Here is a 24,162-nt window from a genome sequence, read left to right on the forward strand (position 1 = left end):
TGGCGAAATTGGGTCTGAATATTGGAGTTAGTAGTTCCAATAAAGGGAACAGTTTCTATGACTTGAAGAGCACGAATTACATATTGACTGTCTGAGTATAAGTTAAAGGGCTCGTCTTGTAACAGGACGAGTGCCTGTAAAACAGCCTCTAACTCCACCTCTTGGGCGGAGGAAAAACCTGTAACCCAAGATTGAGTTTTCCCATTAATGGTCAAAGCAGCCGTTCCATTTGAGGATCCATCTGTAAATACCAAAGCGGCAGAAGATAAAGGCGAGGCCTGTACTATGGAAGGAAATAGAAACGTATGACACGCAGCAAATTGGAGAAGTTTGTTAGACGGGTAGTGATGCAAAATTTTTCCCGTATAATTGGCCCAAGCAATGGCCCAAGGATCGCAATGGGCGAATAGCCAATCTTGTTGTTGTAAATTATATGGGACACAGATAAAATGAGGTTCCTGACCTAAATATTTACGGGAATCCACTCGGCACATGTGTATCAGATTAGCTACCAATTCGTAGTAGGGGGTCAGCACTTTGCCGGGTGTTGATGGTAGATAAAGCCATAAAAGTGGGCCATCCTGCCACAATACAGCAGTTGGGGAGTGAGAAGTAGCTAAAATGTAAACTCCCCAGGGTTTAGAATAGTCACAATAGGTCATTTGTTGCTGGGAAATTGCCTTTTCTACAATTTGGATGGCCCTCCTGGCGTCAGGATTTAATTCGCGCAAGGATGTAGGGTTGGTATCTCCTTTTAAGAGATCAAAGAGGGGTTTTAACTCTCCTGTGGAGAGCTTTAGATAAGGCCGAAGCCAATTTATATCTCCTAAGAATTGCTGAAAATCATGAAGAGTTCTTAAGTGTGAAGTTTTTAATTGTATTTTTTGGCTTTTAAAATAGTGTGGGCCTAATATATGGCCTAGATATGTAAAAGGCGGGTGTTCCTGAACCTTTTCAGCTGCTATTACAAGGCCAAAGAGGCTCAGATCCTGCTTTAGTTGTCCAAAGGCTTGTCGTACGACGATAGGGTCAGAACAAGCCAACAAGATGTCATCCATATAATGAACAATATAAACAGAAGAAAATTTTTCACGAGTGGAAGAAATGGCTCTAGCCACAAAACTTTGACATAAAGTTGGGCTATTTGCCATGCCCTGTGGGAGCACAAGCCAGTGATATCGCTTCATGGGTTCTTTAAAATTAACAGAGGGGACACTGAAGGCAAAGCGCTTACAGTCTTGAGGCGCCAGGGGTATAGTATAGAAACAATCCTTCAAATCTATAATAATCTTATAAGTATCCTTTGGGATTGCCATGGGTGAAGGCAAGCCAGGCTGTAGGGCCCCCATCAGTTCCATTGTGGCATTTATTTTTCTCAAATCCTGTAACAGCCTCCATTTACCTGACTTTTTCTTTATAACAAAAATTGGAGAATTCCATGGAGAGTTAGAAGGGGCCACATGCCCCAAATCCAGCTGCTCCTGTACCAGCTGCTGTACTGCAATGATCTTTTCTAGTGAAAGAGGCCACTGTTCAACCCATACCGGTCGTTCAGAGAGCCAATTTATGGGATCAGCATGAGGGGGAGGGCAAACGACAGCTCCCGTCAAGGGATACCCCAATCCTTGTCTCGTAGGGTGAGACTGGGGTTGGAGTGGCTCTAGCTCCCCCTGTGCTGCTCGGCCTAGTCCCCTAAAGGGGAGGAGGCCTTGATCAAGTAACTGCTTAGTGACCGCAGCACTAGGACTAAACATATACACTCCCATTTTTTCCATGATATCACGACCCCATAAATTAATTGGCAGATGATCCAAGACAAATGGCTGAAAATGACCAGAGTGCCCTTCCTCATCTCTCCAAACAAGGATCGCACTGCTCTGCTGTGGGTCAGTTGCTTGCCCAACCCCCTGTAGGGAAGTCATAGAGGTTGTCAGGGGCCATTGGGCTGGCCAATGTTTTTTAGATATCACAGACACATCTGCTCCAGTGTCTAATATTCCTTTAAAGGGCTTTTCTTGTATAAATATAGTCATCTCAGGCCTCTCTTGTTTTATGCTTTGTACCCAATAGATATCAGAAGATCTAAATCCTCTCTGTCCACATGGGGGATTAGCAGTCTCCCCGGGAGGTAAAGGCACAAGTATTAATTGTGCTAATTTTTGACCGGCTGGGATCGATACCACGTGTTTCGGGGCAGAGGCCATAACTTTGATTTCTCCAGTAAAATCCTGGTCAATTTTGCCAGGTGTAATCTGTATCCCTTTAAGGGCTGAGCTACTTCGCCCTAACAGCAATCCAGCCACTCCCGGGGGAAGGGGGCCGAAGACCCCCGTGGGGAGAGCTTGTGTCCCCATCTCTGGGGTCAATACTGAGCAGGTGGAGGAACAGAGGTCCAATCCTGCACTTCCTGGGGTGGCACGGAGGAGGCCGGAGACTGATCTTGGGGGGTTGTTAGAAGATGCACTTGTGGCCGAGAAGAGGGAGGGACTGCCCCATGGTTTTGCGGGGCCAGGGGCTGGCCCCTCCTCCAGTTTCCCGAAAGCGGGCGGCCATTGCGATCTGTTCTTGACCTGCAATCTTTAGCCCAGTGCTTCCCTTTACCACAGCGTGGACATGTGCCAGGTGATTTTTCTCTCTTTTGCCTGGCCTGGCGTGGGCATTGCGTCATCCAATGTCCTATTTGTCCACAAGAAAAGCAACGCCCTGGGGGTCTAGCATCCCGAGAATGCCGCTGACCTCTATATTTTAGAGACTCAGTAACAGTCTTTCCTTGAGGAGCGGCGGCTAAAGTAAGGCCTTGTACATGGGAGGGTCCAATATCAGCACACAGTGAAATAAAGTCCGTGATTCCTCCCTTATTCCTATGGGGTCTGATAGCCGCCTGACAGGCGGCGTTGGCATTTTCATAGGCTATGTGTCTAACTATATTCTCCCTTGCATTCTCATCTTGTACTAGGCAGTCTGCAGTCTCCATTAATCGAGACAAAAATTCTAGATAAGGTTCATTCGGTCCCTGTTTAACTTCTACTAGATTTTTTGTACGATTGGAATTGCGTAACTTTTTCCAAGCCTCTCTCGCCGCAGCATTTATTTGTAAATAGGCCTCCTTTGCATAACCCAATTGATCTTCGGTGTTTTTATAGGTTCCCTCTCCTATCAACTGATCAACAGTGTAAGGCAGGTTCTTAGACCTATTTGTTTCAATTTTAGCCCGACACTGTGCAGTGAACTCTGTCTCCCATAATAAGTACTCTCCTGCACTAAGGCATGCTCTGGCAAGCCGCTTCCAGTCATTTGGGCATGCAATACCAGCACACGCGGCCTCCAATATTACTTGAGTAAAAGGGGCAGTTGGCCCATATTGGGAGCAGGCATTTTTTAAATCCTGTAATAGTTTAACAGGAACAGGCTGATGGTGTACTTGTTCATCATGATCAACTGAACTAGGGAAGCATCGAGGCCCTGAAATACCTTCCCTCTCTCTAGCAGCCTGAGTCAGGTTTAATTGCGATGCACTGTGCCTGGTTGTAGTGCCTGTTAAAAGGGACTTGTTGCTAGGGCCTTTAGGCTTGCCTAAAGGTTGAGAAAGGGATTGAGGCCGTAAGGCTGCAGCCGGAGGCGGTGGGTGTGAGGGGTAAGGTTTAGAATCAGACACCATAGTGGCCTGAGGGTCATATTTCTTTCCTACTTCTGAGGGGGCTCTCTGCTCTGTCCCCATTTTCGATAGAAAATGTAGGATTTCTTCTAACTTCTTCTCCATCGTAGCCATTCGGCCCTCCATTGACTCATCATAACTTTCCTCCTTGGTATTCAAACCTGAATTCTGATACTCAATATCTACTGGTTGTTGTTCCCTTTTCAAGATCTCACTTAGACTCTCTTGGGCTGCGGCATATGGCTCAGCCTCAGGTTCTTCAGAAGGGTCCTTTAACTCATAAAGTTCCCTTAATTCAAGATTAAATTCAGCATCTTCATGTAGAGGATCTATGTATTTACTTACTAAATTCCATACAGTAGTAGCCTCTATTGGGGTCTTTTCGGGGCCATATACCTCATAATAATCTTTAATTCTTTTTCCTATCCGCTGCCAGGCTTTTTGGAATGCCTCCTCTACAGACCTCGGGCATGCTTCCTCGAGAAACTGTAGGAAGCTCTGAAGCACCCCCTCTTCCACCCACGTTCCGTGGGCTTCAAATAGGCCTGTTAAGATCGGTAGAAATAACTCATGGCTATTAGCTTGACCCATAATTATTACTCCTGACTATACTCTCTTAATAGTCCTACGATGTGTTACTTACCACAGGGAGGGGTCCTTCACCTTCGTCCCAGATTTTCAGGGTCCCTGTTCAGGCGCCAGATGCCGGGGCCTCCCGGCAGCAAATTGGGGTTCCTGAAATAAGGGGCAGGGACTGGAAAAATTAGAAGAGAGACAAACACATCGGGTCCAGGAGGTCTGCAGCCCAAGCAAAAACTGCCCCTCGTTTATTCTTCACACAAAGTTTTTATCCCCTCCGGAGACCAGGGCCCTCCCAGGTGTTACATCCAGATCGTTAATCAGGGAGCTGTTGAGGGTTACATTCATATGGTAAATCTCAGATCAATTGAACAGGAGAAGGCCAAAAAACAATGAGACAATCAAGCAATTATCTGATGCAAATCAAAGTACAGTTTGTTTCCACTCTTGCTCCCGACAGCTGGGTATGGTGGCTATATATCCTTAGCATGTGCGAAGTCCTGAGTTCAATCCCAGTGCCTTCCAAAATGTTAATATGTGCCAACCACTACTGTAATGAATTCTGACAGTAAATATGACATTTCTGTCCTTGAAGAGTTATGATCTTCTGAGGGAGAAGGAGGCCAAAACAACTTTTTTATCTGCAGTTTTCTAAAACTATGTGGGCATTATATTATCTTTACTATTTCTCCCGTATTCGTGTACTAAGAGAAGAATAAGTATCTTAAAGGTTTACATTCCTTACGTTGGATGGTTTTGTGTCTTTTTGTTAATCACAGCCTACTGATGTAATTCTACAATGACCATGCATTCCATGGGAAATGGGAAAATGCTTAAGAACAATGGAGAGGTTTCCTCTTCAGACCTACACATGGGTTCCTAGGGCCCAGAGACATGCCATTCATCCCTTAGTAATACAAGCTACCCCCCCTCCCCAGTGACTGGGTTCTTACTTTACCTTTGTCTAAGTGAGGCTTCAAGGGATATGCTGAGGCTCTTTTTTTACCCCTTTTCCCTGTATACACAGGCCTTTTTTGTCCCCTTGAACACTTGACAGAAGCTCATTTGGGGGGGGTGGCGGTGTGTCTAGATCTATATTGATTTTTTCTGCATTTCTCTATATCTCTCCTCCCATCTGTTTCTGTCTGTCTGTCTGTCTCTGTATTTATCTGTTCTCCTTTCTGTCTCTGTATGTACAGACCTGTCTCTGTCTTCCCATGTCTCCTGTTTCTCTCCCTCTCTTCTCTCTCTCTCTCTCTCTCTCTCTCTCTCTCTCTCTCTCTCTCTCTCTCTCTCTCTCTCTCTCTCTCTCTCTCTCTCTCTGTGTGTGTCTGCTTCTCTGTCTGTGTTTGTATGTGTGTATATAAACGTCTCTTTCTCCATCTGTTTCTGCCTTCCTCTGTCTCTCTGTGTGCACAGGTCTATCTCTGTCTTTCTCTGTGTCTGTCCACTCCCCATCATTTGTCTATCACATGAGCACACACATACACATACCTCCTTTCCACCCTCCCCTCTCAGCTGACACATTCCCTCCTTAGAGCAGCCTCCCCTGAGCAGTTTAACAGCTTCCTCCCTGCCTTTTGCCCACTGGAGTACCCCTGCTCTTCTCCATCAGATCGCTACTCTGCTCTTTTTCACAGCACACTTGTTGACCTCCACTTTCATGTGTACTTCATTTCTTTATAAGCTTATATATTGTCCACTCCCCCATGAAAATTTTCATGTCCATTTACAAAGACAAAAATAGTCCCTGTGTTCACAGCTACTCTCCTCATATCTTCCAGTTCCAGTCACATCTTGGGTTCTCAACCAATATTAGCTGAGTAAATGAAAAAATGAACACATAAATGGCTCTTTGTCTTCTCTCTGTGGTGTGTGTGTGTGTGTGTGTGTGTGTAAGTGTGCGTGTATATGCACATGGTATGGACAAACCCCCTGCCAACTCACAAAAGCCAATTGTTGGATTTTCAAGGACTTTACAAGCTGGTTATTAAATTGTTTGTGGCTTGAAATCAGTCATGGCAAGCACACTTAGACCACAGAAATCTGCACATGCTGCATGTTGAGATATTTTCCCAAAGACCTGGTTTACCAACACACCACTGCTCTCAGCTCTAAAATGAATCTAAAATATTCGTTTTCCATTACCAAAAAAAAGCATACTGTATGGGTTACTTCAAGTCTTTCCTTTAAAAAATGCTCACGTTTAAAAAAAACACTTGATGCCTGTTATATAGCTATACAATTATTTACTTCATGAAAGGTTTAATCCTTATCTACACTCTTCATTTTGTCTCAATCATTTATTTATGCTTTGGTTTTTGAGACAGGGACTGATTATATAGCTCAGGCTGGCCTGGAACTTGCAATCCTCCTGCCTGCTTTGACCTAAATTCTGAGATTACAGGCAGGCCTACCCATGCTCACTATGCCTGTCCTTTATAAGCTAAATCAGTCTAAACTATGTGTCTTTGAGCTCCTAAAGATTTTGGTTTCTGTTTTTCAGATCCTTATGTGAAGATTCATCTGATGCAAAATGGCAAGAGGCTGAAGAAGAAAAAGACAACAATTAAGAAGAACACTCTGAACCCCTACTACAATGAGTCATTCAGCTTTGAAGTTCCTTTTGAGCAAATCCAGGTAATGTCAGATATAAATCTGTCCTCTCAATTTTATTCCTTCAGGTCACATAAATTATACACTGAATCCTCACAAATTACCAGTGCCAAGACCTTCATTAGAGCTGTCATTTTTATTCCCATGCTCATCTGAAGACTGGGCTAGATAAAGAGGGATGTCATAAGCACAAAATATACGGATTCATTAGGGAAAAAAAACTTCTGGCCTTCTATGGAGCAGAAATAAGGGGAAGAAAAAGAAAATCAATGGAACAACATTAATTCACAAAGTTTATCTATGGAGTTAAAAACCAAGCAAAAACAAATTTTCTGTGCTCATCCTCCCATGCTGTCAGCACAATTTTTATCATATCTCTAGCACAGAAAATAAAGTAAGAAAAAATATTAAGGTTGATATGAAATATGCAACATCTTGAATCCTTATTAGGAGATAAGTAACGACAGAAAAGAATTCCATTAGATTTGTATTTTTAATGGTTTGAATTCAACTTTTGTCGATCAAGTCAATCAAAAACAGTACATTATTACATGACACAATCTGCTGAAGTCATTGAGGTAAATCTTGTGAAAGGTTAGATGTAATTGATATCAATGCTGGATACATGGTGTAGTTAATAAATGTTCATTGAGAAAATGTGAACTTGAGAGGAAAAAAATCCTTAGTGACTATTTTTGTTTGTTTGTCGGTTATGGGGCTTGGGTGTTGTCCCTGAGCTCTTCAAGTCAAGACTACCGCCCCACCCCTTGAGCCACACACCAATTCCAGTTTTCTGGTGGTTAATTGGAGATAAAAGTCTCACAGACTTCAGTGCCCAGGCTGGCTTTGAACTGTGGTCCTCAGATCTCAGCCTCCTGGTTAGCTAGGATTATATGTTTGAGTCACTGTGCCCAGCTCTTAGTGACTACTTTTTAAAGACATTCACTATATTGTTACATTTTATACTCAAAACCATCATATCATTAGCTGAAATCCCATTTTAGTTTTAGGTAAACTGTTGGTGATTGTATCTTGAAGTTATAATAGCACATGGATTCTTTGGGAATTTTTACAATAAAATAAAAAAGACCTTGAGCAATGGTGTAACTTTCACTGATGAGACAAATGAAACTGTAGATTTGGAGGCCACAGATTTTGCCCCAGGCAGCATGAATGGTGATGTGCAGACTCCAGAAAACAACACACTCGTTCCTCACACAATCTAAGACAGGGGGTGTAAGGCCTCTCAGCTTCCAGCATCTTTAGGCATATACTAGCAAGATGAATAAGAAATAACGATCATCATACAGAAAGTAGAGAAATGCTCACTGTGTAATAACATTGGTGTTGAAATTGTTAGTGGCCATGACAAAGATGGTGCTGCTAATAAAAATGTAGTAGCAGAAAAAATAAGGATCGGACCTCCAGCTTTTGTACACAAGTCCTTTTCAGCCTCCTCATGATAGTTAGGGGTTCTTGTTTCTTATTTGAGCTCCTTAGATCCCAAAGAAGCCTGCCATGGGGCTTTATCTAAAGCAACATAATTCATATTCATGTTATGTCCTCTTTCAGAAAGTGCAAGTGGTGGTAACTGTTTTGGACTATGACAAGATTGGCAAGAACGATGCCATCGGCAAAGTCTTTGTGGGCTACAACAGTACCGGCGCAGAGCTGCGACACTGGTCAGACATGCTAGCTAACCCCAGGCGACCTATTGCCCAGTGGCATACTTTACAGGTAGAGGAGGAAGTGGATGCCATGCTGGCGGTGAAGAAGTAGAGAGAAGAAGAAGCCTCTGCATTTGCCCACATAGTGCTCTTTAGCCAGTATCTGTAAATACCTCAGTAATATGGGTCCTTTCATTTTTCCAGCCATGCATTCCTAATACAATTCAGTGGTACTTCAAATTTAATTTGCACAAATTTAAGTGTAGAAAGCCCCTGTACCCTTCATCCTGCCACTGCCCTCCAAACCAACTCTTCTTTTAAGCAATATGATGTGTAGATAGAGCATGACTGAAATTATTTATTGTATCACACCGTTGTATATACCAGTATGCTAAAGGTTTATTTCTAGTTTGTGTATTTGTATGTTGTGTTTCCTAATCTGTGTATATCTAGATGTTTTTAATAAGATGTTCTATTTTAAACTATGTAAATTGACTGAGATATAGGAGAGCTGATAATATATTATATGGTAAATAGAGTATGGACTGCATTCCAGCAAAAATATCAACTTGTAAGGCACTAGTACAGTTCAACTTACAGATATCTTAAAGGACAACTTAAACCTGAGCTTTCTATTGAATCATTTGACTACCAACATACACTTGTACCACATATTTGATGGATGAATCCAATTTGTAGAATTCCTTCACAGGCAAAATAGCATGATCGGAGAAGCATCTAGGCTGACATCAAGGAAGCATAGCCACAGAGCAGATTTGCACCCGTCTGTACTTATCTACAAAGCGAGAATCATGGCTGCACTTTTACACTTGAAGGATGACTGAACAGGAGTCAAAGAATTCATACTACTGCATATAAAGTAACAATGCAATGGCTGTTGTTGTTGTTGGTGGTGGTGGTGGTGGTAGTGGTGGTGGTGTGTGTGTGTGTGTGTGTGTGTGTGTGAGAGAGAGAGAGAGAGAGAGAGAGAGAGAGAGAGAGAGAGAGAGAGAGAGAGAGAGGAAGGAGAAAGGGAGAGAGAGAAATATATGACTTTGTATGAGAAGAGGATGAGGGAAGAGAAGCTGAGAAGTCAGCATTTCTGAAATATTGCCTGAATATTAAAAAAAGAAAACAATAGCTCTCCGTTATCACATTTATACAAAATGTGCATTCCGTGAATTCTGATCCAGATTTCACACCTATAATGATTCCAGAAGGTTTGCACAACTAGACTTTGTAACAAAATATTTTATTATACAAAATCAGATTAGAAGGAATGCAGAATATTTTTAACACAGCAATCTGTGCTTATTACACAAAGTTACTTTGTGGCAAACAGACAGTATTGTCATCCCATCAAAAGATAAAAAAGAAGAATTAGCCATAGTTCTGAATGCACTTCAATTAAGCCAAAACAGACAGCTAGTGATCTTTTTTATATGCTCTTTTTACTTAAATATGTTTTAATTTGTCCTTTAAACAAAGGTGAAACAAAACCAAGAACAAGTTCTAGATAAAAAAGCAACCTTTTATGTACACTAGATGCTTGATTTAGGAAGTTTTTCAATGTTTTCAATGTTATTATGTAGTAAATGGCACTATTATCAAGCTACTAGTCATTCCATAAGTCTTACAGGACTGCTCAATGTGACACTGTGACTGCCGTGTGTGCTTAGACACGTAGTTTCCTCAGTGGATAGCATCAACTTATTCCGTAGTGATATTGTAACAATACTGCCATTCCCTTCTACTGCACTGCCCAATGTGTGTGTGTGTGTGTGTGTGTGTGTGTGTGTGTGTGTGTGTGTGTGTAGCACAGTTCTCATTTACAAAGGACCAATTCAGAACTGGAAAGCTATGCATCGGACAAGAAAGATATACAGAATGGAGTACAACCCACAGCATTTGTCAAGCACTGTGCACTCTTCCATTTGTGTCCCCACTCTGGTAGATGGCCAGCCACTTCCCAGGTGGACACGCTGTTTCTGTCATTTCCTCCATTCACTTCTGTGCCCTGTTTTAACTCACAGGCCACAAAGAGCAGCGATGTCCTAAAGTGAGAGTTGACCTCACAACCTAAAGTGGAAGAAATCTAAGACATTTGATCTTTAGCATTTATGACAAAACTCAAGGAAATTCCTAAAGGGATGATGATAAACTTTAAATATAGAGTTAGCTGTTTCTCAAGAAAACCAGGATGTCTGTCATCTTCCTCTCTTCATCCAATAAGAGGCAAGCCCTTTCAGCTTTGGGTTCCATCTTAGGCACCTGAATGAAACACATAGGATGAAAGAAGAATGTATCTCCTTCTTAAAGGGAGAGATTCTCTTTATTAAATGATACAGATGATAGAAAGCACACAATGCCTAATGTAAGATTAAGTATCATCTTGGACAGAAAACAGAGATTCTTTCCAAGTTAAAGGATCAAACCTGACCAAAGAGAGAAAGTTGACTTTTGACAATTCCTTAAATACCATAAAACTGACATCTGATCTCACTGGTATCAGTTTTAAGTTGTTCTCAATGAAACAGCACTTTCAAATAAGCAGGGTCCAGCTACCGAACAGACATTAGGTCCTACATTAAAGTACTACTATCATATTCTTTTCCAACACTGCCAACCTGGGATTTCACCGTAGAATTAGTCGGTACTGTATCGTCTTTCACAAGTCGGTTGACTGGACCTGTTTTATGACCAAGATTCATCCTCAGAGACTCCACATGTACCTTTCTGACAAAGCTGTATAAAGTGTTAGAGTCTGACGCCCTAGAAAGATCCTAGCTGCCTTTGCATATTCTTACTGCCTGCTTGAGTGTTTTTCTCTATGTGGAGTTTTCTGTGTCTTGTAGAAATGTTGGGGTGTTTTCTTCTGCCATATGGCTCGTGGCCCACGAGCTACCTACTTTAGCTGTATTTTACCTTCTTTTTTTTTTTTGATGAGGTAGTTTAAATTTTGTTTCACTTTGTGTAGTGAATCCCACAGTAGTTTTCTGATTGTTGTTTAAAAATGACTTAACATATTATACAATATTCAATAAAAATGTTTTATTTCCTGTTGATGTGGCCGCCTTTCAACTCTTTTTCTTATCTGGCTGTGGTGGTTCAATCAAGAAGGCGTCGACTTTTAGGGGGCAGTTCAAGCATCGTAAGGAAAAACCAAAAGCTGTGCTAAATGGGAGCCTTTGAGTCACTCCGATAATGAAGATAGAGAGGCTGTGGAGAAACCATGCCCAGAGAATATCTAGTCACTTCTGCCCATTGTCCCTGGAGAGTGTTCTTACTACCTCCTCCTGCCTGTCATCAACTCACCTGGCCAATTGTGATGCTTCACCCTTTAACTATTTTCAAAAGCTAACAAGAACACTGCATTCTATGCCTACCACAAAGGCTAAGAGAATGCAAACACCTTCCCTACATTCTTTTCAATATACATTGAGTGTACCTTGCTTGTATTAGATTTTGACTTTATGCTGCAGCCCCATCTCAGACTGATAGGTAAACACGCTAGCACAATACCCTATGATGAGCACTCAAGAGAAAGGCCTTAGCATGGAGTGGCTCACATCTGTAATCCTAACTACACAGGATCAGATTTTGAAGCTAGCCCAAGCAGAAAAGTCTGAACCAGTAAAATTCTAGATGAAGGTATAACTCAAGTGGTAGAATGCCATCCATGAGCAAACTGTTGCTAGAAGAAAGCAGACAGAAACTAGAAACAGGAAAATTCCTTCTCCCCTACAACATTCTACCTTAATCAGTGTCTCCTATAGGCACAAACTACCAACTGATCAGGGATTCAAGGAAAACAAGTCTTTCGATGTTAAGGTTTCACCCTTGGTCTAATACAGAGCACAGAAATTAGGGAATGAGGGCCAAGAACAACAACAAATGACCAGCCTATGAGGACACCTTTGACTAGCAATACATACCTTTCTCTCTTCAGCTCTTTCTAACAGAAATCACATCCTCATTCTCTTCATGCAGAGAGTATACTCTTCCAGGTTTGAACATTAAGCCATGGTTATAGCATCTCTTCTCCTCGCAACATGTCTCATTTCCATATGCACAGATTCTTTAAAGCTTAGCAACTGACTTAAGCTGCACAAAAATCCAGACAGTGTCTTTGGAATACAAAAGTGTTAATAAAACAGATTTTTTTAAAAAGGGGGGGAAAAATGAGAATAGCCTAGTATGGAATGTACAAAAAAAGATCCAAAGCCTCCAAAGCGATAATTATGCAAGTGGAGCCATCAAAAGAGATCAGTAATAAAGATACCATGCAAACCTTCGGATGGTTTGTGTGATCTAGGTTTTGAGGCTGGCAGAAAATTACCTGCAGGCTAAAACCTCACATTTCAGGCCAGGATCATAGCCTCGTGGTACAGTGCTCACCTAGCATGCAACAAAGCCCTGGGTTCACTTTCTTGGTACCACATACACAGAAAAAAGCCGGAAGTGGTGCTGTGGCTCAAGTGGCAGAGCACTAGCCTTGAACAAAAAGTGTTCAAGGACAGTGCCCAGGGCCTGAGTTCAAGCATCAGGACTGGCAAAAATAAATAAACAAAAAAAAACAAAAATAAAAATAACCTCACATTTCAGTTATTTTGATTTTTTACCTATTTACACTTCCATCTTATTCACATCCCCGAAGTTCCTACATTCATCCTTCTTTGACAGCAACTGTCTTGGCAGCCTAGCCTTTCTCTTGTGCAAAATGTAACTTGCCCCTGCCAGGACACGTGCAAGGTTGAAGCCATCTTTCCACAAAGCAAGTCAGGACTCATTTCTTTTTCCCTACTCAACACTGTATCTTAGTCAATTTCCTGTTTTCTCTGGACTGAGGGAGGGGATGGTGAAGTGTGAAAACTCCTGGTGAGTAAGATTGCTTGAGCTGCAAGAGGAAGAAACCAAGTAAAGCTGGACTAAGATGAAAAGGAGAGGAAGAGGAAGGGAGAGAGGAAAAGAAAAACAATTGGCTCACCTAATCAGGAAGTTCATGGAGTAATGACATTCAAGGTCGGCTGGTCAAGGACCTAATGTCACCACTCATTCTCTACTGCCCTCTCTTTTACTCTCTCTCAGTCTCTCTCTCCCTATACACACACACACACACACACACACACACACACACACACACACACACACACACCACTTCACAAACTCTTTTATTCTTACCATTAACTTCATTGTCAAGCTTCTACAATGACCCCTTGCACTACCCAGTCTATATCCTTCCCAGGTTAGTGCATGGAAAGAGCACTTCTTGTAAAGTGACATCATGGAAATTCCCACACCTGCTTTACATGCTTGGATTGCACATCACTCTGGTTTTTAAACTAGTCACTGTGGCCAGATGATGCCATAATCTGCTTTGCAAAATCTAGGTCCTATCCCTAGACCCAAAGCTATGAGAAGGAGCATGAAGCTAGTTAATCTAAGGAAAATAAGACACTCGTAACAACAAAGAAAAGTAGGAATTAGACAGGCAGGCATCTATTCCACAGTCTCTGGAATATTCCAGACCTCAAAGGAGGACTAGTGACTAAAAGTACTAGTAGAAAGACAAATTTAAACATATGAACCACCTTTTAAGTTCCAAGCATCCATTCATTGTTTCACTTATTGCCAGAAAAATCAATGATCCACTACACATTTTAAATAAATTCATCCTTCTTTCCCCACTCTCTATTTCCACCATGGCATCCTCACTTAGACTTGCAGCACACCTGCTCTTCCATATCCAGAAATGTCAACTTCCCCGAGTTCAGAGTCACCCCAGATCTCACTGTGGGGTAGATAGTACTGAGCTGTCTTAGTCTTTCCCTGGACAAGTCACTACATTTTAGGATTTAAAGACAATGGACATTAAAACTTGGTATAAAATAAGCTTTCAGTAAATGGTAGATATTATATTTTTAACTCTAGCCTAGGAAGGTTGGAGATGTCCAGACACTTTGGGAAGGGAGAGTAATGCCCATGTATTTCTAGATGTGCTTACTTCTGTTATTCTTCTGTGAAACTCAACCCAAGGCCTTAGCTTATTACTCCTGCTCAAGCTCATAAGTGATCCACCACCAGCCCTTAGACAAGTAGTAATTCACTTGAGAGTAACAATGCCTGGAAATCTTACCACTTCCTTAAATCCAGTGAAAAATATTTTTAATTCAAGAGAAAATGAACCCATTTTCCCAGTACGTTAGCAATGCATCCTCCAGCAAACGGGCATCAATGTCAGTCAGAGGATTTATAAAGGAATTGGAAGCTAAGTTCCCATATTTCCTGCCAATGTCACAGTTGCATCATTCTTTCCCATTTCCCTAAAAATATACACTGCTGGGCTGCTCCTAGCTAGGACCCAGGTGCCTCAAATTAGGCAAGCTGGAGACAGTAATTTAGGGGCTGAACAACTCGTTAACCTTTATTCTGCCTCTAACCAGGACAATCACTGCTCATGAGCAACAGCCAAATGGATCACGGCCTAGGCAGAGAGTACTGGCTTCTTTTGCCTCCACATCCATTCCCAGGCAGCACTGTGGCTTGAGGCACCCAGTCCTGCATTCTTGCTTTGGGGAAAAAAAAAAAAAAAAAAAAAAAAAACCATCCTGTTTGCTGAAGATGATTACTGTCTCCTCCTAATCAGTCCATATTCTGCTCTCAACTTCTTCAGTTAAGGATCAGGAGGCACTTAGGTGAGGTCACTTATATCCTGTCGTGGTTGGATAGCATTCCTTCCACCTAGGTTCTATATTGAAGTATTAGCCTCAGAACCTGTGTGTGACAATGTTTGGAGGTAGGATTTACCAACTGAAAGAGAAGCCATAAGATCCAGGTATTGGTAGCGCACACTTATAATCTCAGCTACTCCAGAAACTGATATAGAAGGATTATGGTTTTAAGACAACCCAGCTAGGAAAGTTTGTAAGATTTTTTTTATCTCCAATTTTAAAAAGGTAGAAGTGGAGCTATGGCTCAAATAGTAGAGGACTAGCCTTCAGCAAAAAAAAAAATCTCAGGGAGGGTAATGGGTACCAAGACATGTGAAAGGGTATCAATGTATGTGAATTAATGCACCTTCTATCTGGCAAATATCATGTAACCCTTTTATTAATTACAATAAAAATATATTTTAAAAAATCTCAGGGGAAGCACATAGGCCATAAGTTCAAGTCCTAGGATACACACACACACACACACACACACACACACACACACACACACACGATTAGGGGGGTCCTAGCAGTCTCCGAAGTATCCTTAAAAAAGAAAAAGTTGGAGATGAAAGAGACACCACCCCTGGCATCTAGTTCAAGCCACCATTACCCTTCACCGTAATTAATGCAACAACCTGTTATCACACTTCTTTGCTCTCAAAAGTCTCCCCTTGTGTTTATTTTTAATGCAGCAGTCAACACCACTGTGTTAATGCACATAGATCATGCTGTTCCATATTTTAAAACTGTCCAGTGGGGGCTGGGAATGCAGCTGAGTGGGAGAGTGCGTGCCTAACATGCTTGAAGCCCTGGGTTCGATTACTCAGTACCACATAAACTGAAAAGCCCAGAGGTTGTGCACTCTGGCTCAAGTACTATAGTACTAGCTTTGAGCAAAAGAGCCTCCGGTACAGTGCCCAGACCCTGAGTTCAAGCCCCAAGACTGGAAAAAAAAATGTCCAGTGGCTTTTCCATTTCACCCATAGGAAAAGCCAAAGACCTCACCATATACTACAAGGCCTTTCCATTTGGCCTCTGCCTTCTGGTTTGAACTTATTATCTACCACATTATTATTGGCTTAGTCCATTTTAGTCATATTTAATACCTTGTGTTTCTCGGCCACACAAAATATGCTCTTACCTCTGGGTCTTTGAATCTACTCTACCTGTTGAGCTTTATTCATCAGACTTCTCCCTTCACTTTATGTCCTGTATTAAATATAAAATTATCAGCCTCCCCATTCCATCATCTTCAATCCATTATGTTCTTATACCTTACAAAACATCTCAATCAGACATATTCAACATCTTCTTATTTACCAGTTCATTGTGTGCTTTCTCCTAAAGAAACAAACATGGGGATTAAGCCCTCCTTCTGTTTTATTTATTTATTTTTGCCAGTTCTGGGGCTTGTACACAGGACCTGAGTACTGTCCTTGGGCTTTTTCCTCAAAGCTGGCACTCTGCTACTTGTACCACAGCACCACTTCTGGCTTTATCTATGTGTGTGGTACCGAGGAATTGAACCTGGGTCTTCCTGCATGCTAGGCAAATACTCTATCACTAGGCCAAACTCCCGGCCCCTCCTTCATTTTGTTCATAGCTAGCTTCCCAATATCCAGAACTCTACCTGTCTCATAGTAGGCACTTTATATATGTATGTATATAGATATAGATATAGATATAGATATATGAACAGTTTGACTCACAAAGGGCTGGCAACATTATGATAAGTTATTAATCTACTAGGTAACAATGTATTTCACTTTTTTTCATAATTGCCTTGTTTAGAATTGGCAGATATTGAAGTGCATCTTTCAAGACTTATCAACTCATTTCCACATCCAAATCTTAGCCTGCAAAGAGCTGGTGGTTCCAAATCCTAAGGCCCCTTTGGTCACTTAAAATCTGTTTTTCTTTAGTGGGTGGTTGTAAAAGTCTAGTCTTTAGAACTGACAGAAGAAGAAACACAGATAATTACTGTTACAATAAATGCAAAGGCAGCAAACATTACCATTTTTTCAGTTCATTTAACCCCTAATCAACCATCAAGCAAAACATTATTCCCAGTTGACAGTCCAGTTAGTAAAGTGAAGCATGAGCTTTCCTCCAGCTCCCAGCACAAGTCTCTCAGAAAGCAAAGAAGTTGTTTATCATTTATGCATAAGGGGAACCTCATAGCTTATTACTCCTGTTCCACTTGATTTCATTACTCACTAATTCTTTTGGGACTATTAGTCTCCACTGTTAAATGCTATTTTCCTATTTCGGACCATAGAGCTACTAGATATTTAAGACACTGAAGGACAAACTTCCTTTACTTTATTTTGCTTAAAAATCACATTGCAACTGGGCACTAGTGGCTTATGCTCTTCATGTTAGCTACTCAGGAGGCTATGATCCGAGAATCACAATCTGAAGCTAGCCCAGGTAGAAAAGTCTGTGAGACTCATATCACCAATTAACTACCAAAAGCCAGTCTTGGAGCTGTGACTTAAATGGTAGAGCACTAGCCTTGTGCATAAAAGCTCAGGGTCACCAAGACATGTGAAAGGGTATCAATGTATGTGAATTAATGCACCTTCTATCTGGCAAATATTAGGTAACCCTTTTATTAATTACAATAAAAAAATTAAAAAAAAAACAGCTCAGGGTCAGCAACCAGGTTTTGAGTTCAAGCTCCAGTAATGGCACACACACGCACGCACGCATACACACCACACACACACACACAGAGTGACACTGCAGAATTGTCATGTTGTAAAGAAACTCCTTTATAAAAATATCTTCTTATCGTAGCTATATAAAGGAGTTACCATTTACCAAAGCAGTTTATAAATACAATGTATCTTGAATTCTTGACTGCATTCTCCCCCTTATCATTCATTTATCCCTTTTCCCTTGACCTCAGCCTATCCTTTTCAAGTACCTTCTTCCTGATGTTTATTTTGTTGAACTTGCCTTGCTTTTCTAAGGAATTTCAGTATTTGAGTTCTCCTTTGATTCCATGTGTTTCAGTTAGTACATTTGTATTTGATTTTGTAACAATGCCCTAATAAATTCTTTTAATAAATTCCTGATGGAATCTAAACAAATAAAAGCAATTGTATGGTGAGAATCTTATCTCTTTTTTGTGAAACCTATAACTACGTTAAACATTATAATTGCTGGATAGAATGCTAGGATTCAGATAAACATCTTCACCTTTGTGCCCTTTGAATGGGGAATATCTCACTTCATCCCAATTGCCAGCATCTCAGAACACAGGAAGGCTGGGAAACAGCTGGCTCTAAACTCCATGGAGAAACCAAGCAGATACAGATTGTTGAGTATTCTCTTCCTAATAGCATCAGCATCATTTTCTCTTTTTTTGGACACAGATTTACTGACTGAGAAGAGATAAAATTGAACTTTCTAAGTCCAGGTAGAATGGAAGGGCACCAACCCTAGCACTCTGGAGGATCTATTGAAGACAGGCTGAGAGGCTAACATGGCAAATTACCCTGCAATTTCCCACGATTGCCGGAGACTTTAAAGTTCTAGCTGTGGAAAAGTAATCAGACAGAATCCAGGCTCATTTAGAAAGTTTCACCTGATTTAAAAAAGGCTGAAGAAATCAGGCCCTATTCTGGAAATTGTCAGGGATATCAGTATTGCAAACCGAATTCTCTTGAATATCATGGTGTTGCTTTCAGGGTGTGTGTGTGTGGGAGAGAGAGAGAGAGAGACAGAGAGAGAGGGGGGGGGGAGAGAGAGGGGGGGAGAGAGGGAGAGAGAGAGAAAGTAGGGCTGATACATGAGATAAATCACAAACATGATAGCTCTGAGCTTTGCATGCAAAAGAATCTCCTAGCAATGAATAACTTTGCCAGACTTTATTGAGTGCTTGTTAGTACTTAGCTCTGAGATTCATGTTGAGAAGACTGAAAAATTATTAAAGTGGTAAAAGTATGTAGCTTTTAGCCTTACTGGGGGTTGGAATTCAAAAACCTCACCCTTTTAAAAGGCAGATGCTAGACTACTAAGCCCTACCTCTAGCAAAATATGGAGTTTTTAAAGGTTTGCCATAAAATAGGAAATATAGGCCAAGTACATGGAAAATACAGAAAGAGTAATATGTAGATTAAGTATGCTGCACCCAGCAGAATGACTAGAGGAATTCAAAGGGAGAGATTGAGCATCATGGTTAAGAATTTTGTAAGCAGTCAAAAGGTGCCTATCCTGCTCTACTATGGGGACTTCAGGCTACTTTGTTACAAAGGCTTGTTTCTTTTTTGTTACTTGTAAAGTAGATTTAATAAGAGTACAAGGTTGTCAAAAGGATTAAACATGGAAATGCATGTAAATAACTGATTATGAACTATGGCTAGAGTAAGTACACAATCAATGTTGTCCATGATACATAATTATTAGACATCTCAATAGCCACATTGGATCCTGGAAGACAATTGAAAGATAGCTTCAGTTATAGCTGAACAAGCAAATGGGAATGTGGAATCTAAGATATTCACAATCTCAAAAAACATCTGTCTCCCTCTGACCTATTATGAAGTAAAACTGATGACTATTATTGAAGCAAAATAAGGAAATAAGCCAAGAAAGAGAAAACCATGAGATTTAGGAAAATCAAATTCAACACAAAAAAGTCCATGGAATGCCCAGTAGACAGTAAAAGAAGGTACAGACATGATAGCTGGACACCACACCAAGAACAACGTTATTCATAAAGCTGAATGCAGAAGACAATCATAAGGGAGATTCTCCCATCATGGTGCCATCATCTGAACCGGAGGAGGGCTGAGCCTGACCAAATAAAGCCCAGCCTAAATTCCCATAGGCACGTGGTTGACTGTAGCATGTGTGGATTCTTCATATCCCAGTGTGACACTTGGTTTGATCCACACTTGGAAGTTTGAGGTGAGCAATAGCGAGCTTGTGAGCACAGAAGACACACACACAAAAAAACGTTCTCCACTGTTCCTCCTGGGCATCAACATCATGGTCCCTCTACACTGCCCTCAAGCACCCCAACTGTGATAAACTCTGTTTCTCAGTCATTGTTCTCTCATGATCCACCCCATTTCCGCTCTACTGAAAACTCTTAGGCAAGTTATGACCTTATGATCGAAGATCCATTCGATTTTCTTGGAATTTTTCGTTGAAGAGTGCTGCAATTGCCTTTTCCTCCTAGCTGGATTTGTGCTTGCTATTCCATTTTTAAAACTTAAAAATAGTGGCTCAGACCTGTAATTCTAGCTGCTCAGGAGGCTGAGCTCTCAGAATCATGGTTCAAAGTCATCCCCAGCAAAAAAAAGTCTGTGAGACTCTTATCTCTGGAAGTGGCTCTGTGTCTCAAAGTGGAAGAGTACTAGCCTTGAGTGAAAAAGCTCAGAGACAGCATCCAGGATCTGAGTTCAACCCCGGAAGCAAATAAATAAAAAAGTAAACTTATTGAAAGATAAGTACAGAGGTAGTGCATCTATACAAGGAAATATCATAACAAATAATTAGGAAGGGACACAGATCTACTTGAAAAACTGTTGGTAAATATTTTATGTGATTGGTATATACACATCTTTTATTTTCTAATTTCTCTTTAAAATATATGTACTGTACTATTACTGGGCTAAGAAGATCTGTAGTGAGAATTCAAGCTATCAAATGAATAAAGAAAAAAGATCATTTAGACAACTAAAGGGTAATTATTGGATGGGGTGTAGCTCACAGTTAAAGTATGTGTATACCACGTGTTTAGCATGAGTGTGCACCTGGGTTCAATCCCCAACACCAAAATAAGTAATAAACAAGAAAATCCATACCAGAAAAACTTCTTTTAAATTTGAAATTCCATGACATAAGGAATTTTTCATTTTGTTATACACACTATGATCTATAGATAATAGATAAATGAGATAGATAATGAATGTACTAATAAAGGCATACAGAGATATACTTTATAAAAGTAGAATTTAGTTTCCATGGTTACACTTCACTTAAGACAATTGGCACACATCAAAAGAGAGATGGGAGAGTGATGACTATCTTTCAAAGTATCATTAAGAAATCACCTACCTGTGACCCAGTAGCTCAAACCTGTAATTCTACCTACTTGGGAAGTAAATAGAGAAATAGGAATTGTGGGTATAGACACCCAAGATAAAAGTTCAGGAGCCTCCCTCTCAACTAATGAAGGAGCAATGACAGGTATCTCCCACCCCAATTTACTGGACAAGCACAATGCTTGGCATAGCAGTATACCCCTGTTATCTCAGCAACAAAGAGAAACACAAATAGGAAGACTGCAGGCCAGACATAAAATAAAAATCTCTCTTGAAAATTACCGCCAGCAAAGGAGACAGCGAGGCTCAAGTGGTAGAGTATCTGCTACCAAATGTAATGCCTGAGTACTGCCCTTCCTTGCAAAAGTCACCAGGTATGCAGCCATTTCAGATGAATACCACAAGGAAATCAATTAGAAAGGCCTAACACTGAAGGACATAGGAAACAAAACAAATAGGGAAAAGTAAGAAAACCAGTATTAAGAGCAATCCACAAGGAAAAAAGGTAGATATTGAAAATATACCAGGCATGGGGATGAATTATGGTCTTCAATACTTCCCTACTTCTCCACACTATGCCCTACCAAACTTGGTTTTAGCCTACACCTTGCTGACAGTCTCAAGCCCTGAGTTCTAGAAGGCAAGAATGCCAGGCACGTGGCTCATGCCTGTAATCCTAGCTACTCAGGAGGCTGAGATATGAGGATCAAGGTTCAAAGCCAACCCAAGCACAAAAGGACCTGAGACTCTTATCTCCAATTAACCTCTAGAAACAGGTAGGGTGGTAACCCTGAGCTGAAGAGCTCAGGGACAACGCCCAGGCTCAGGGTTAGGGCTGTAGGTTGAGCTGAAGAGCTCAGGGACAAAAACCAGGCTGAATTCAAGCCCCAAGACAAACACACACACACACACACACACACACACACACACACACACACACTCACACTCGCAGAGTCAAAAGCTTCTAGCTAGTAATCTAAAGTTAACTTGCACTTACTGGAAAACTGATAAACCAGGCTGATCCATGTCTGTTTTAGAGACATTCTAAGACTCTCTCGGATTCAACACATCTTAAATCTCAAGGGTCAGTCTAAACTCGGCTTGGCTTTTTCAGACTGAAAGAACAAAGCTATTTCTATGGGTACTCAGTAACAGTCTCCACCAAATTTGTTAATACAGGGATTGTGGTTCATCACTTTTCCATAAACTAATTTCTAATTACTCCTTATTTGAATCAAATAATTCAAAAATAATTATCATTTTCCACTTCTCTAGGCAAACAAAAAGAAAAAAAATATTCTACCTTCTTCCTACATCCATGCAAAGAGATCTGAATCCATGGTCTATTGAGAGTCAATAATAACTTTAATTGTTAAAGAACTAGAATTCTACTAGAGCAAATTATTTTCTTAACAATGCCAGCCCAGGAACCAGGGACTACGTGTGGCACAATTTTGTTGCCTTAATAGGGCATCATTAAAAGTGCCTTTTCCCCTCACTACTTGGGATGCAAAGCCAGGGAAATGGCCCATGCGGTGCCCATGTTTTAATTAATATTGTAAGCAGGGCTTCTGCCCACTTATAAGCTAAATCATGTGAAATACATGAATAGTGAAATAGAGAAGTATTTCAGATCTGCTTTCTAAACTGAATCTGTTTTCTGCCTCTAATTAGAGCTACAAAGATTTCCTATAGAAACAAACAAACAAACAAACCTCCCCTTTGAACTCTCCATCCACATGGCATTGAATCTTCTTTGGAACCACCTCATCCACCATCTGCTCAAAGATACCCTTACTCTTGTAGATGTTTTTTAATTTTTATTTTTTGCCAGTCCTGGGGCTTGAACTCAGGGCCTGAATACTGCCCTTGGGCTTTCTCAAGGTTAGCACTCTACCACTTGAGCCACAGCACCATTTCTGGCTTTTTTCTATGTATGGGTACTGAGGAATCAAACTTGGCTCTTTGTGCATGCTAGGCAAGCACTCTATCACTAGGCCACACTCCCAGCCCTTGTATGTGTTTTTTAATTTCCTGGGACACAATCCATTTTTCCTCACCAGGAATTCTCACTGACAACCCCTGGAAAGCAGTTATTTATTCTCCAAGAACATCTTTCCTAGTGCCAGGCTTCATTTGTCTTTCCCCATGGGTCATTTATCACCAGAAGGTGGCCTGCAGAGGTAAATCCCCACTGCAACCTTCTGTGTATAACCTGATGCCACAACTAAGCAAAGGAAATTATTTTCCACTCTGCATCAAAGTACATCAGGACAGAAATGAGAAATGGTGTTGGCAGCAGGTAATAACCCAGGCCCCATCACATCTATGGAAGAAAGTCTTTCAGTTATTGGGAGTCACTTTATGGTATGCAATTTGTATAGACAGCCTAAGATCTCCTTCCCCAAAGAGCTATAATAGCTCCATACCTATATACCTGTACTAGCTCTACTGTAGAACGAAATGTCATAACCCAGCATGAAACATTAAGTTCCTCAATATAGGCAGTTCCTATGATCACTGCCTCTTCTTTTCCAAGTGTATTGGACTTGCATTATAGGAGAGTCCCTTTATAAACAACTTTAGGCACATTCATTCATTGGTTTCATCAGCACACATGTGAACACTTGTTTTGTACCAGGCACAATAATAAGCAAATCCTAAACATTGGATGGAACCAAAAAATGACCTTGGTTTTGGAAAGCAAGTGAGAACGACAGTAACACAAATACCGGTCGCTGATTTTCGATTCTTAGGGTCAATCTAGGCCCAAAGCTTGCATTAGGGGAAAAATGCATAGGGCAGTTTGTGAATGTCAGCAAGAGGGAAAATATGAGAGGATAGGTGGCAGATGGTGCTCTAAAGTAAGA

The 24,162-nt window shown here is 41.0% G+C and overlaps 1 protein-coding gene across 4 annotated transcripts in view; it reads left to right on the forward strand.

Annotated features, from left to right (window-relative positions):
* Positions 1-11,582, forward strand: part of Syt1 (synaptotagmin 1) — a 374,220-nt gene extending 362,638 nt beyond the window's left edge. For all 4 annotated transcript variants that reach the window (XM_090328295.1, XM_090328298.1, XM_090328296.1 and 1 more), the window contains 2 exons: positions 6,741-6,874; positions 8,423-11,582. In XM_090328295.1, coding sequence (XP_090184421.1) covers positions 6,741-6,874; positions 8,423-8,629 — 341 coding nt within the window. In that variant the 3' untranslated portion in view covers positions 8,630-11,582. The remainder of the gene's footprint in view (positions 1-6,740; positions 6,875-8,422) is intronic.
* The last annotated feature ends 12,580 nt before the right edge of the window (positions 11,583-24,162 follow it).

This window comes from Megascapheus bottae, chromosome 2 (assembly GCF_031878675.1).
Source record: "Megascapheus bottae isolate mThoBot1 chromosome 2, mThoBot2.hap1, whole genome shotgun sequence".
Lineage (NCBI taxonomy): Eukaryota > Metazoa > Chordata > Mammalia > Rodentia > Geomyidae > Megascapheus > Megascapheus bottae.